This window comes from Rhinolophus sinicus, chromosome 8 (genome assembly GCF_057876585.1).
Source record: "Rhinolophus sinicus isolate RSI-liver-muscle chromosome 8, RSI-T2T, whole genome shotgun sequence".
Lineage (NCBI taxonomy): Eukaryota > Metazoa > Chordata > Mammalia > Chiroptera > Rhinolophidae > Rhinolophus > Rhinolophus sinicus.
The window spans coordinates 13,458,160-13,474,880 of NC_142508.1; the positions used below are offsets into that span (position 1 = coordinate 13,458,160).

General features: G+C 41.6%; 1 protein-coding gene across 1 annotated transcript in view; it reads right to left on the reverse strand.

The window, feature by feature from the left end:
- The window catches only part of EXOC4 (exocyst complex component 4), a 635,543-nt gene that overhangs the window by 132,932 nt on the left and 485,890 nt on the right, over positions 1-16,721 (reverse strand). The window contains exon 12 of the mRNA XM_019750984.3: positions 5,469-5,605. Coding sequence (XP_019606543.1) covers positions 5,469-5,605 — 137 coding nt within the window. The remainder of the gene's footprint in view (positions 1-5,468; positions 5,606-16,721) is intronic.

Here is a 16,721-nt window from a genome sequence, read left to right on the forward strand (position 1 = left end):
CAGAACACCACCTTCTCTAAATTTTCCTCCCATTTCACTGATTGTTGCATCTCGGTGCCCTGTGCTGGTTTCTCCTCATCTTGCGAACTTCTTCAAATCCACAGTTCTCTTCTCTGTCATAGTTATACTCACTCCCGTGGAGGTTTCATCTAGTCCATGGTTTTAAATACCGTTTGTATGCATCATTTCTATGTTGATGGCTGCCGACTATGCATCCAGGCCACTCCCCTTTGGATGCATAGGTCCGACTGCTTACTCTGCATCTCCACACAGATGTCTAAGAGACATCCAGAATTAAACCCTGACCTACTTGCCCCCAAACCTGCAATGTCCTCCATCTCAATAGCTGACAATTCCATCTTTCTACCAGTCACAAAAAATTCCTAAGAGTCACATTTGACACCTTTCTTTCTCTCACACTCTATATCCAATCCGGCAGCAAATTCTGTTGGCCAGCCCTTTCAGAATTCACCCACTTCTCACCATCTCTGCTGCTACCAGCTAGTACGAGCTGTCTTCACTTCTTACCGGATTACCTCAATAGGCCACCCTTGTCCTCTGACAGTATCCTCAATTCTTATATTGTAAAATGTAAGTGAGACCATGCTGCTCCTAGGCACAAGCCCTGTAACGGCTCCCATTTCACTCAGAGTAGACTGAACACCCCACAGGGGCCGACCAGGCCCTACATGGGTTTGCCCGCTGGCCCTTTCTGGACATCCTGCTAACACCCCCTTAATCACTGGACTCTAACTAACCCTGTTGGCTGCTGTTCATAAAAAATGTCATGCAGAGTCCCAATGGCCTTTGCCCTCTGCCAGAGTACTCTTTCCAGACCTCCTACTCCCAAAACTCCTTTGAGACTTTTCTCAAATCTCAATTTGACAGGGCCTACTGGGGGGCATCCTGTTTAAATTTCAACCTCTATCTCCCATATGCCCCAGGCTGTTCATCCTACTCTATGTCTTCCCCAAAGTACTTACCTTCTAAAATTCCTTATAGTCATGTATGTCCTCTCTTCAATCTCCAACAGAATGTAAACTCTATGACAGCAGTATTTTGTCTGTTTGGTTCATTGCTATGTCTATAAACTCTTGTCTAAGCACTCAATAAACATTTGTTGAATGAATGAAATCCTAGAAACCAAGTAAATGAATTGTTTTAAGGATAAAGTAATTAACTGTGTCAACGGTTACTGAGATTAAAGAATATTCTGACAGGTTTAATAAATTTAGGCACAGCAATTACTTGGGGCACAGAAATAATTCAAAGCATATAATCACAAAATCACTGCTGATAATCCTCGAGATATCCTGGCAGATGGGGAAAAACGCCTGAGAGCAACCCTGATATTCATAAAAGAAAAGAAGGTAAATTACAGAAATTGGGTGGGTTTGGAATTATAAATAAAATTCTAGAACATATTAGTAAAGGTGGTTTGTGAACAATTAGGAAATGATTCTCACAGGAAGAGCTTAAAATGAAGTCACATGACCTCGTTCCTTTCCTCAGTGGGTAACTCACTGACTTGAATGAAGAAATGGTAAATTTGGCTCAAGGTCGAGACTTTGTTCCCAAGGGTAATCTATAAGCTGTCCAAGATATGAATTCTTAACAAAAGTTTTGGCAGAGCAGGGAGCAGTGGGTCCTAAAAGTGAAGGGAGAGGAGGATTCCTGAACAAGCATCTAGTATTGTCCATCGCTGGCTTGTACATGTCCATCTTGGGGAAACATGAGGGAGGGTTAGCTGCATTAAAAGGTTGGGCCTGGGGGGACACCCGCAAGAAATCTAACAGTTTCTTATAGGGCAGATGATAAAATATAAGGGGTACTATCATGAATGGTGCTAAAGGTAACCTTTGTCACTATCATCACTGTCATTACCAAGATAGCAGCTAATCATTTTGGGGGGAGCTTACTATTTTGCCAAAAACAGTTCAGAAAGATTGACATTTTCAAAGCAATTCTATAACGAAAGAAACTATTATTATCCCTTTTTGCAGATGGCAAAAATTAAGGCACAGAGAGGCAGAGTAATCGTTCAAGGTCATATAAGTAAAAGGTGGAAACGCTGGTATTCAGTTTACGCTTCAGGGCCTGCTCTTGGGTTCACAGTTAGAAAAACACATGAACTGAAGTACTGAGTAATATACATGGATGTCAATCTCACAGGAAGTCAAGACAGATGCCCCCCAAATTCTCAATTTAGCCCTGTCCTGTTGAACATTTTTAAAAATGACATACATAAGGAAATGAAAAGATTGCTTATAAAATCAAGAAGGATGTGGAATTTGGAGGAATAGCTCAGATTTTTGATGACAGAATGAGAACTCCAAAATATCTCAATAGACTAAAACGATGACCTGAAAGTAATATTCAATTTAATGGGTAAATATTAGATCTTGAATTTGAGATTAAAAAAAAAGTCTCTACAAATACAGCACAAAAAAGAGCGGGTTAATTTCAAAGATTATTTCTCCTCACAACGGTTTCTTAGTCCCTAGAGCCAACCAGTGGCCACGTCCTATGAATTCACCTCCTTACTTGATCTGTCCCTACCTGCCATTGTCCCTGCCTGTCCTCTAACCCAGGCACTCACTGCCTCTCTCTTCTACCTCCACACCCTTGCCTGTCCAATCCATCTGACCCAGAGCTCAGAAAATCTCCGTAGCTCACGGGTCTGCGCCTGGTACACATTCACCGTCAGTGGCTCCCCACTACCTCATTTAGGCCACTTCCGGGAGCTGCATTCAGGGTCCCCCACCATTTTGGTTCAGCCTTCCTTTCTAAAACGTTCACCACCTGCTCTTCCTTTTCCAACTGTCCCCCACCTCCTCGACGGCGTTTTGATTCCTGTCTTCCTTCAGCTCCATGGGCCTCGATTCTGTCTAAATCCTCCTCATTCGTCACCAGGCCTATTTCACGTCCTTCATCAAGCCCTTCTCGTCCTCCTTAGGTCATTTCCTTCCCCTGGAGCAGCGTGCCGTATTTCCTGACACAAATTAATGCTGTGGATATATACATGTCCTATTTCTTCGTCCCCTATTTCCCTTTCTGTCCTCCACCAAGAGTGCAAGCTCATGAAAGCATATAATCTGTGACTGATTGGCTTCTGTATCCCCACACACTCACTGTGTGGGGCTCTGGTAAATGTTCAATCAATGGCCGACATACGCAATGATAGGATATAATAGAAGTTGCTGTGTCCTAAACTGGGTCCTGCACAAGGGAGGTGATGGTTTTGCTGAAGTACCAAGAGCAGACCTGGGACCCAGCTGGAACACTCCTTTTTAGAACAGGCAGTGCCAGGCTAATGGGCAACAGAGAAAGAAGACTGGGATGGTTTATAGACCCAAGACACATCAGAAACTAGCACTGTTCTGTCTAAGGGAAAAAAAGACTCAATGGACCATGATAGTATCTTCACATATCTGAAGGGTTTTAATGCATAAAGATTAAACTAACTTGGAATCGCTCCAGAAAAAAGCACTGTGTCCAACGGATAGGGGAATATCATTCCAGAACAAGAAACTGTTCAACAATGACCAGTCTGCTTTGCGGAGGTAGCGAGTTTCCCCTCACTTGACATGTTGAGAGGTAGGATCATAAACGTGGAGGAAAAGACTTCAAGCTATTCCTATGATTTCAAGCTACATGAAATTTCTGTGGCCCAGAAATTCCAGTCTTAGACAGCTACCCGTGAGCAGTGGCTTTTAAAATTTTTATCTGTGTATCCCTTAAAGGAATTTTGAAAAATGATAGTCTCCTTCCCATATTTAAAAATTGATATTTAATATTTTTCAGCATGAGCTTAAATGGTAGCAAAAGATGCATTTTTTTGGCATATTATAAATAGTGACACTTTATAATCGTTGTTTCAAGTGTACCCAATGGAATCTCGGTACTATTATACCTTCAAAATATATATAAATAAGCTCTTCTTTGACAGTTGGGTATTTTTCATTTTTCTCTTTGAATTATTATTTTTATTTTAGTTCCTCACTGAATTTTATCCAATACATGCTTGAAAGTATTTTATTGACTGCTCTAGTATAGTTTGCTGCCAAAAAATTGTTTGTACAAATTAAAGTCTAAAATATTTAAGATTTCCTGTTACCTTGATTATAACATAATTATTGATGATACGTATGATTTAAGCCTAAATATAATTTTTTATGAATCATTTTTGAACAAAAAAAGTAAAATATTATTGGGAGAGCATATCTCAGTGAGGTGGTTGGGTTTCTTTTCTTTAATTGGCTGATGTAACTGTGGATAAACATTACTTAGTCTGGAATAAAGGTGGCTAAACATTCATCTAAGTTAATGCCAGATTCATCTTTCCTAACCACTACTTCCTGCCTCGCTTATGATGACTCCGTATCATCCACTATACAACATCTAAATTTGCAAGTCTTATTGTTGAAGACCTTTTGTTATATGGTCTTATTTTTCCTATCAAATATTATCTACTACTGCCTTCTGCTAGGAACTCTGTTCCATTCAAGCTTTCTCCTCATTTTCTCCCTCTGAATATCAGACAAGTATGTCTATACTTTCTCCCCATCCCTGTGATGCCTTATTTATTTTTGGTACCTTCCTCAACCTCAGTCGGCTTTCTAAGCTGCAGCACGTATCTGTCTGTGAAATCTTTCTGGACTGCAATCACTCTTTCTCTCTCACATGTTATTTCCTCTGCTCTTATATTCTGTATTGTACAAGTAGTACCTGATTATGAAATCTCTACTTAATTACATACCACATAAAATTCAGTATTTCATTATACATTCTTTTCTCTCCTAATTGTTTCAGGTCTTGTCAACTAGACCATAATTTGTTCCTATTATTAGCCTTTTATGAGTAGTGCTATGATCTTTTCCATAAACTCAAAGAGATTTTTGAACCCAGAGAAAAGAAATCAGAGGGAAAACTAAAGGTTTTCAAGTTCAGAACAATGGTTTTTCTTTTCCACTGATGCTGGAAACAGTGTGTCTTTTTATAACAGCAGGAAGGCTACAGATCAAACATCAGGAGGAACACATTTATAAGAAGTAAAAATAAATCAGATTATAGATTATTAACAGTTACTAAGAGTTTTAAATTGCTTTCCTTTAAAGATCTTTTAGAATCACATGACGGACCAATCAAGATCTGCAATTTCCTCAAGGAAGACAGATCTTATGATTCTAGGCTTTCATGAAAATCAAGGCTGACATATCGTCTAACCCACCCAATGGCCATCCTAAGTGGCTCTGTCCCATGGTCCCTTTCATTCCCTCAGTGGTTATGACTATAGAAGCACCTAGGAGACGATTTCTGTGGCACACGTTCTCATCCGGTCCTTTGACAAACTCAAGGGTGTTCCTTCTCTACAGTGGTGGCAAGCTGGGTTATGGAGGCAATATCACCAATCAGAACAATCATCAGGTGTGAAAGTCCCTTTGCTTAGCTCCCAACAGAAGCTGTACCTGTAGGCCGTCATGCAGGTGTCCTTATACTCCTGGAGCTTCCCGCACACCATGTTGAGGAACTGATCTGAGTACGCGCTCAGGTCATGCATCAGATTCAGGAGGTCCTGCACTGTCTTCTCCACAATGATTGTGCTCTGGGAAGGGACACAGAGAGAGGACACAGAAACGCATGAGTTCTTTTCACTCACGTAACGTGCAGGACACGGAGGCAATCATTTAAGACATCTGAGCTTTCCTGGGAGGAGGTGACATTTGAAAATACTGATTAAAACTGACAACAAAGTAAGGATCGTACAGAGTGCTGGCCTCCCGAAGACCTGAGAAAATGTTTTCTGTGGAAGGACAGAGGACAGGGATTTTCAAATTGATTCATGGAATTCTTAGCATCCACAAGGTATCGCTGTGGCTTTTCAGAAGGAGAATACACATTCCGTTAGGGCCTGCTGAATCATAACCTCCAGGGCTCTATTTTGAGGCAAGGGACTTATGACAGGCAGCACCAAGAAGAAAGCCTCCCAAGATTTGTTTTAAAAGTTTCAAAACCATCCACCTATTAAGAATAACAACTAACATTTGCATTGTGCCTTACAGCTTGTAGAATGTTTTCACATACAAAGCATATGTTGTCTCACTTGAGACTCACAGAATAATCAAGAACATTTATTGGGTTCTTATAAGTGCGAAGTATAGTGCTAGGCAGTCTACAAGCATTATCTCATTTAATCCTCTCAATCCTCCTAGCCCCAAGGTGAATCCCGCAATCACCCCCAGTTTAAAGATGAAACAGGCTTAGAGAAAGGAAGTGAACAAAGCCAGGGCTCCAGGCTTTGCTCTTTTAATTCCACCATTCTGCCTCTAGGCTAGACCTGAGTTCTGTCTGCAGCCCAATTTCTTTTTCAGGAGATCACAGTACCATGTTTCCCCCAAAATAAGACCTAGCCAGACCATCAGCTCTAATGCGTCTTTGGGAGCAAAAATTAATATAAGACCCAGTCTTATTTTACTGTAATATAAGATCGGGTCTTTAATATAATATAATAAATATAATATATAATACCGGGTCTTATATTAATTTTTGCTCCAAAAGACGCATTAGAGCTGATTGTCCGGTTAGGTCTTATTTTCGGGGAAACACGGTATTTCCTATTGCTGTTGCCACCGTAGAAGCAATGTCCAGACAGACTCAGACACACTTTAGTAATGAATTAGAGCATCTCCAAGGGAAAAGAAATAAGCCCATCGTACAACGAGAGGGCAAGAGTACGTACTATGCAGCAAATCGGTGTTGTATCTGAAAAGAGGCATATTCAGGAAACTCTAAATCTTTAAGAAAAGACTGAGTTGTTTAAACCATTCGTTCATCCCTCTTTCAAAAGGAGCAGAAATACACTGGAGTAAATATTAATGACATGCTCAGCAGCTTGGAATCCAATGGTCAATAAATGGTTTGGTGAGTACGTATTTATTTACATAGAATTACCTAAGTTACGGTAGACTTAGCCATAAAGGCAAATATTGAAAAAATAATTTTTTCCAGTCTGACAGTGACCCATGAAAGAATCAGAGGCATTTTATTATGTTTAAATGCAGACTATGGGATACAGGGTTTTGGTTAATTTTTCTCCTAAAAAAAAAAAAAAAAAGGACAAAATTGTACAGCATTTCTCAATACAATGGAGGACCAGCTTGAGTTAGAGTTTACATGTGTACGGTCATTCAAGATTATTTGCTTGTAAAGGTTTCTTATCATCTTTCTCCCTCTTCCATTCTCCCCACTGCCCCCAAATAAAACAGTCAGAAGGTAAAAAAAGGAAGGAATAGTTATATTCTGCGAGGCAAACCAAATTACAGTCTCTACAGAATCCCCACAAGTTCAACTTCCTTTTCTGTATTGATTTTAAGATTAAAACACTGCAGCTTCACCCTGACCCATAATCCCCTTTCTCTGTAGTTGTGTTTGAGTGACAGGAATTGATTCTGCTTAGCTACATGTCCCCATGCTGCTAAGAAGAATCGAAAATCCTCATCCTGAGTTGGAACACAGGATATCCTACAACATGTGGACAGCAATTAATAAAGGAGAGCGGAGTTCAGCCCTTCTAACAAAGCCAGCTTAAAATCTACAACGCTGCAAGGAAGATGGGCCTGGGGAGATTGCGCAAACTGAGAGAAGGGCCTGGTTCTATTCCCAACTGTGCCATTGATAATCAACTCTGGGGCAGGCCTGGGTAACTTCTTCCTTCCTAATGACTCAATTTTGTTTTCTAATAACCAAGGATCATTTGATGGCTCCTCTAATCTACTGGCCCTCATCACTCAGGTATCCAATCGGTGCACTGGTGCTTTCCAACTCAGGAAACAAAGTACTGTGCCAGTGCTCTAGTTATCCCAGGTGTGTGCCTGGTCTTCCTAATTAGATTATCGACCTCTGCAAAGCAAGACTCGCTCTCTTCCTTTGTCCATCTCCCGTCCTTCTCCTTTCCCACTTGTTTGTAGTTTCTCAGGATCTTCAGGATAATACTACTAATAAAAGAAACAGTACTAATACCATTCACACACACACAAACCTCTCTGAAGGTCATATACACGTACGTGAGGGATGCTGAGACCGGACATCTTTGCATCTTTGCACTTTGGGTGGGTTTGGTTTGGTGTGTTTATCCAGTGCTTTCAGCTGACTAGAACTGCGCTGATGGCTCTGGGAGAGGAAGGGGAGACTGTACACACAGAGTAATACGCCCTGGAGATAAAGGTTTTGGGGTAAACAGGAAGTACCTGTGGGGAACGGTTAGAATGCAGGTTTAATTCGAATGGTTGTGCTCAACAAAAGGGCCTGTTGTGCTGCTTATATGATTACCTACAATTTTTCAGCTATTTGGTTGGTTTACCTTGTCATGGTAGCACTCTGGCTAACCAATAACTACATTCTCTTCAAGGAAAATGACCCTGCAGTTTGCCAAATGATGGGTATTTTTACAGGGAAAGAAGGTCCCATTTTTCAGGAATTTATAACAATTTCCAAATCAGTGGCTCTGACAGATAAATGCTGAAAATATCCAATTTCTAACAAAGTCAATTCTGTTTTTATTTATATGATCTCTCTGGCATCACAAATGACTCATTGATTCATTATTAATTTTGGGATTTGCCGATGTTGAATATAATGTCTAATAAGTAAAATCCTGATTTGATTCATTATAATTTCTAGTAAACATATCACAAATGATTGATATTTGTTCAGAAACAACACAATTCTCATTTCTTGCCGCTTATTACCAGGTAATAAAGTCTGGGCATTGACATGAAAAATGAGAAAAGGAAAAAGAAAATCCCAGAATAGAAGAGCTGATGCAATTAAAAAACCATTGCTATGAAAAATAAACAACTAAAGTTTCTTACAGGGATATACCAGCAATCTAAAACACAAAGAGAGTGCAGAGGACCAGCTCTTAGGTTCTGCACTTTTAAAAAGTTTAATGAGCGAATGGATGAATGGATGAAGATGATTGGACCCTTGAGGCCTGTCCATTGTTTGCCAAAACGGGGCTCTGCAGCATGATACTGGTGATATTATAGAAAATTGGCTCTAAGCTCAAATAATTTGACAAATGCTGAGTTCAAGAAAACTGAAGATGTTTCTTCCCTGGAAGACTTTGGAAACTTTTAATACGCTAATATCATTGCCAATCTTAAAGAGAAGAATGTGGTACTCAATCTTCCCCTAACAATTTAAGCAAAGAAAACATTTTTCATAGCATATCTTTTCACATCTACTGGAACAGTGTTTCCAGCACATGGTTTGGGAACAACTCCCCCCAGTTCTCTGGTCATACTGATGAGGACACTAGGTCCAAAGGACATACTTGGGGACACATGAGGAGCCCTGAAAGAAATAGTGTGAGAATCCAGGTCTCTTTCTTCGCAGCCCATGCTTTTCACATGCCCAGCCTTTGAAGCTCTGGCGCCTCCGACCTCTCCAGCCCTCTCTCCAGCTGCACTGAGCATGCCCCCACCCCCTGCTGCGATCACACTAAATTACTAGTCATTCCTTGATTGCACCAGGCTATACTTCCCGCCTCTGCGCCTTCCAGATTCCCAACTTCTGTGCCTGGGATGCCCTTTCTAGCTCTTGCCTCTCATCCTTGAAGAGTCAGCTCAAGGATTATCTGCTCCGATGTAAATGGCCCCCTTTGGTGCTATCAGGACATCCTGGCATAATTTTAGCTCAAGTCCCAAAAGGGGTTTGGCGAGCTCTGGTTCCGTTGACCGTTTCTTCCACGAGACTGTAAACTCCTTTAGAGCGGTGGCCATACCTTTATATCTCTACTAGTAAACTAGTAAGGTATCTGGCATATTGCAGGTACTCAATAAATGTTTATTAGATGAATTAATGCAAATACAAAGCACAGTCAGAACAGACTTGATAAGGTGGGAGCAGACCACAGCTTCTCCATTACTATATTACTGTATCTTAATTTCCAGTTCTAAAGAATGATGATTTTATTTTACAAAAACATTCCTAATTTCATCTGATTCTATTATTTTCTATAATGGCAACCTATCTATCTATCTCTATGTATATCTATATCTATCTATCTATCTATATCTATATCTGTGTGCTAAATTTAAAGTTTTAAGACAAATAAATAAATTCACAATTCAGGGGTGAAAAAAAAAAAAAGCCAAAAAATCTTCAGTTTGGACCATGCAGAGTCTGTATTGGTGCTGTTTTAGCCCCTAGAGAAGGGAGCAGGGATTATTCAGAGACACTGCAAAGAACCTAGGGTTCCGGGAAACTGCTTTAGGAAGAATTTCAAACAAAAAATAAATCATTCATCGCTTCAGACACCGCTCACCCCCCCCCCACCCCCCCGACCCCAACACCACACACACACCAGCAACTGTGAAGGCAGGGGCTACATGAATGTTTGATGATGACAGTAACATTTCTGTTTATGAGGACAGACTCAACTACAATTCAGTAAAACCTGCCACACCACGTTGCCCTGACAATTACTGCCAGCTCCAAGTTGTCGCTGGCTGTAAACAATAACCGCAGGCTACGGTGGGGCTCACTCTGTAGTGCAGACAAATGTCCTATTATAATGCTGTATACCTGGAAATTATGTAATGATATATTCGAAGACCAATTGTACTTCAATTAGAAAAAAATGGTAACAGCCACATGACAGTAATGACAGAAGCCCGAAGGAAATCTGCTTCCTGTTTTTTAATCTATATTTTGATTTCTGTGATGTTGAGCATTTTTGAATGTGGTTGCTTTTTTAATGAGCCAGCTGGTGAGAGGCTGTGCGTCCAGGCGTCGGTGCCTGAGGAGCTGGCACGTGTCTCCTCCATGCCACCCTCCACCTCACAAGCAGAGTGCCCTTTTACAAAGGTGTATCTCCCACAGACACGAGTGCGTGCGTCCATCAAAAGACATGAACACACTATGCAGAACAATTTTATTTGTAATAGCCCCCCAAAATAAAGTAAAAGCGATCCTCGTGTCCATCAACAGTTGCCTGGGCTAATAAACCGTGGTATAGTCACACAATGGAATACTGCACAGAAATGAAAACGGAAGGATGACCTGCAACGCATGACGATGTGGATGAATCTCGTACCATAGGCCGAGTGAAAGCAGTCGGACAGAGAGCAGCACCGCTCTATGGTTATTGTTGTAGTTCAAAAAAAAAAGAGGAGAAAAGCAATCTCTGTGATAGAAGTCCTGACTGGGGAGGGAGACCCTTCCAGGTGCCGGAAACACCTTGCTTGGGTAGCTGTTGCCTGAGTGAAAAATACGTAAGAATTCTCTGCACTTAAGATTTGTGTGCATCACTGCATGTAAGTTTGCACATCAAAAGACAAAAATTAATGTTATAGCTGATTGCGTCTCTCACCAACTTACCGTGCTTTGATGCACGAGGCCCTCATCACATGGCTTCTGTGGACTCTCCAGCCCCATCGGCCACCATTTTCCTCTGCCTCTCTAAGGTCTGGCACCTGGGACTTCTTCAGTACTCATTCCCATGGAAGGACCTTCACTTGCCTGAGAAGTTCTGTCCCTTGTCTTCCTTTGCTAGAGTATTATCTTTCAGGTCTCAGCAAAAACTCCTTTCTGTGGGAAGACTCTTCCTAACCCCCATTAGGTCCTTGTTAGAAACACCTAGAACATCCCCCCCCCCCCACCCCTTTGGTTCTCTTTCTTTAGAGAACCAGAAACACACATCTTTGCTAGGGGAGGTGGAGACGCTGATTGGGAGTGACATGTAGTTGGTTGGTTATATGTGTACGTGTTAAATCTCAATTTTGAACAACTTCTGTCCAACCATTATACACACAAATAGGCAACCCTTCAAAAACCGGGCAGAGAATACCGCCTGTAAGTGTGTAAGTATTCGGTTACAGTGGCTTTCACTGCTTGTGTATTTTCACACCATGAAGACGTGGCAGTATTGTCGGCGAAACTACTACAGACCACCAGAAGTGCTCAGAAGGATCAGAAGTTGTTTGAGGAAAGCGAAGGGAACCTTAGTTGATTAAATAGATACATACTTATTAGGTCAGTATTTTCTCTGTGCCAAACCTCAGGCTAACTGTAGAAGAGGAAAATCCAGAGGAGACAAGATCCCTGCCCTCCAGCGATCTGCGATACTAGTAGCTGACAAACAAATTCACAAATAAGGACAACAAAGTGGCATAGGTGCTATCCTGGGCACCTGTATGCTGCACAGCAGAGGCACCGAGGACGACAGAGTTACCTGGACTGGGGTGGAAGGGAGGGGGTGGGGTTAGTGAGAAAGAGGGAGCTCTCATTTAACTGAGCTCTGAAAGACAAACAGTGACTTACAGATTGAAAAGACAGAAAAAAAGGACTTCAGGTAGATGCAGCAGCATGAACATTACATAGTGTGGGATTCAGGGAATTGCAAGTGGTTCTTCAAGGCTGGGGTGAAGAAGGGGAGCGTGTGTGTGTGTGTGTGTGTGTGTGTGTGTGTGCGTGTACGTGTGTCTGTGTATATGTGTGTATAGATCAGGAGCGCAGGCTGAGGAAGGAAGGCAGAAGCTAGATCCCAGAGGTCCCTTTATAACGTGTGTGCGTGTGTGTGTGTGTGTGTGTGTGTGTGTGTGTAGAGAGAACCTAAATTTTGATTACCCTCTTTTCTCCTTCTCCAACAAGAAAATACAACAAACGAATCCAATCTGACGTCACTGATTACTAGATGTCCCACTCAAGTATAAGAAGATAATTTCAAAAGGTCCCACTGTTCAGAAAAGACAGACATACAACCAACAGGGACATACACACCGAGGCCGGCTTTGGCAGCCTAGAGAGGTAGGAAGAGTATATGAATAGGCTTAAACAAAGCAAAAATAAGGTGAAATTGGGGGCAATCGGAAAAACTATATCCCTTTAGAAAGCATGTGTGTGATCATAAAGTTTGTCAGTTAAAAACTTGGGAAAGGTATGTGAAGTACATTACTACTACCATTTTTTTAAAGTTATGGTTGAATAAAATCTATACCTACCATATCTTATAAGCACAGCTGGCTGTTGATGAGGTTTATTTAGGGGCTTGTGATTTCATATTCAAAACAAAACAAAACATAGTAGCAGGAAAAGGGAAAGAAGTAGACAACAGTTGTGCATAATTAGGCTACGAGATCCCAGGGGGCGTCTCTGTTTCCCTAGCTAATAGTAGCTAATAAAAGAAGTGCTTGTTGGCTTATATACTTCGTATTGATTCCCCTTTATATGTAAGGGAACCCAGAGAGTGGAAACAGATCAATGAAGAGGCAGCGCTAGCACGTGTAAGAAATACACTCAACTCCACCCCCCCCCCAGTACACACACACACACCCCACACACATTTTATATATAGCGTTACGTGGTAGGGGGATATAGAAGTGTAATAACAACATTAGCGGCTATAGCACTTCTTTTGTTCCAATGCTCTGTGTATCAAACATGTCTCTTTTCCCAATAATATTGATATTATTGGGATAATATTATTTAGAACAAGAAGCAAGTGATATTCCAAGAGAAGGTGCAAGCAAGTGCAGAAGGCAGTGCAGGGGAACAGGAAGAAAGGTGGGGGGTCTGAACTGGGTGCTGGAGGATGGGTAAGGCGTGGACTCACAGAGAGGAAGAGGCAAGGTATTTTAGGCAAGAGTAACGGTTGGGGGTCAGGGGTGAGCTGGTGTCCTGCAGCAAACAGGAGACCAGTGTGACTGGAGGAGGGGATTCCAGTGGAGGAAGGGGAAGGGAAAGGGGTGACTGGACGGGGGGACCTCGCTAGTGGACTGTCGGAAGGACAGCTGAGGGCCTCCTCCTGCAGATGGCGAGAAGCAGGGCAGTGCATTAGGAAGTGGAACTCGGAATCCGAACTCCAGAGCTGAAAGTGACCCTTGCTATCTACAGTCTAATTCTCCAGTTTTAAAGAAAGGAAAACAACTAAAGTAAACATTGAAGGGCTTGTCAAAGACACACAGCTAAGCTTACGATACTCCAAAATCGAGATCCAGCTCCCTTGGGCCAAAGCTGATGATTACAGCATCAAACAGAATAAATTACTGTAGGTGATTATATCTAATGAAAAATACAAAAAAAAATCAATGCAGAGAGCAAGTCAGAAAACAACTCATTTGTCACTGTTTGAGGTGACTATTAAAACAAATTCTTCTTTGAAATTTGATAAAGAGAAAGAATTATGCATGTATTTACTCTGTCTTTCAAGTAGCATCTCTATTTCTGGATTACCAACTAGTCAGAGTTCTGCTTTCAGGAAGAGCGCCAGCTGAGAAATACAGGGGAAGTAACAGAATTAGAAAGTCACTTTGCAGCCCCTAATAGAACAAGCGATTCAGGTAAAGATTATCGATTGGTACTAAAACAACTAGATGAAATGTGACAAGAAAATGAACATTTTGGTAGCAGCAGAGTTATACCAGACAGATTACTTTCTGGTTACACGAGGGAAACTGTAACAGAGGGATCAGGTGGCCACAACTCTCATCCAGGGGTCAGTTTTAGCATCACTAACGTTAGAAGGTATCTTGTACAGGTCTGCAGGTGTCATGGAATATGGAATATAACATCCTCTACGGTGCATTCTTACTAAAAGCATTTACTCACAGCAAGGCACATTATAATCCAATTACTGAAGACCAGTGATAAATAGAAAAATCTTAGAAACCAGCGAGAAACAAAGAAATGATGCTGGAAAGGGAGAACGGACTCAGGCCTTTTGAGTCTCACTTCGATGTTCTCTTTACTGCCCTGGGCTGCACCCCCTCCTGAGGAAAATGGTGTTCGGTGAAGATGGACCCGGGCTGACATACGGGGGTGGACTCGAGCTGTGCGAGTTCACAGCGAGGAGGAGGACGGAGGCCCCAACCGTCGTCAGGGTGGCTTGCGCAGCGGTGACAGGAGGAAGAGAGGTGACAGAGGAAAAAAGAGCACGGGCAAAGGAAAAAAAAAAAAAAAAAGACAGCAAAATATGATAAAAGCTACGGAAGAAGAGTTTCGAAGTAAAGGGCTATGTAGGGGCATCCAACTTTTCAGAGATAAACCAGACACAACAGAATCCTCCAATGAGGGAAGAAGAACTCCAATGGAGGACTTACTTCAGGTAATAGCGTCCCCTGGAATTTTATTTCCCAGTTGTATGTTTCAAATTATTTTCTTTCTGTTCAAAGAGCCCAATTTTATTCCATGCTCTATAATCTAGTTCTCCACATATTAAAAAAAAAAAATCCTTTACTCTTGTCAATGTAAGTTTTTTTTTTTTAAAGGTAATTTGCTCAAAGAAAAAATAAGGGAAGTAGCATAAGTGTTAAAAGGCATGAAAAAGAACAAATGTATGACAGATGAGCTTATGAAACGCAGATAGGTATTGGAAGATAACCAAATCCTAGTTGGCTTGATTGGTGAAGGTAAAATACTCAGGTACCCTTGTTTCCTTTCTCTTATATTGGATATACCTGTAAATATAAATACAATTTATAATACAAATTTGAATGTTAAAATAAGTGACCTACTGATCATTCATCTGTCAATCTCTCCAATATTTACTGAGCACCTACTATGTGCCAGGCACTACCACTATGCTGCACTCTGGGAATAGCTGTCACTATAATGAAGTGTGCCATGTAGCATAGGTCTAAGTGCTTTAGATGCATTAGCTCACTTAACTCCATATACATTTTATTTTAACCACCTATAAGGTGGGAACAATTATCCCTATTTTACAGTTGTGGAAGTGAAGTAGTAAGAGATCAGAGAGTTGTCCAAGGTCACAGAACTGTAAAGATTTGGTTCCAGCCAGGATTTGAACTCCGCAACCTGCATCTTTTGTTGCTTCTAGTAAACACACAGAAACAGTAAGTGATGAGTTCGTCTTCGGAGGCATTCCACGGTGCCAGGTGTAGCACGTCAAGGTGACAGAGAATTGATTATGGAAGAAGGTTACTGTGACCTTCAGATGGCAGATTCAGTGGTGCGGTTGGTGAGACCAGAAGCAGGTTTATAAGAAGCTGTGAAGGGAGTGGTGAGGGAAGAGAGACACTCACTGGAGACATTTGTCAATGAAAGGAGGGTGTGAAGTAACTCAGCAAGCAGAAAAGATCTACTCAGGAGAGGAAATGAAGACTGGACCCTCCTGCTGCTCACTAGACTGTTCTTACAATGAGCCTTCTGGAGACACAGGTCACTCCAGTGCCAGCGGCCAAGAGCCTCATCAATGACAGTTTTCTACCAGCAAGTGTTCTTCTAGCTTCGCAATTTCCTGATACCCTGGCCTCTTCATGTACCCACAAGTGACACCTGAGGCAAAACAACTGGTCATAAGGACACAAGATGGCCATACAGACTCGGGTGAAGGGTTCAAACTTTCCTCAACGACTTTTTCTGAAATGATGTTGTCACATACTTTTCCATGCCCTGCTAACAACAGCAGCATGGCATTTTCTAACACCTTGTTTCCTGAGCAGGCCGAGTACTTCACAAATACCTCAATCAATATTCCAACAGATTGTGAGACAGTGGAAGCCATTATCACCCCTATATTTTAGCAAGTCTGACGCTGAGCGTGGTTTCAAGGAACAAGTACCACACGTAGAAGGTTTCCAAAGAACTGCAAACTGCCACCAAAGACGGTCTTAGGTGCCAGCATCTCCTCCAATTTCTCAATTCTCAATCCACTCTGACTAGGTTCTTTCACGTTGCCAAGCATCTGTATTCACAGA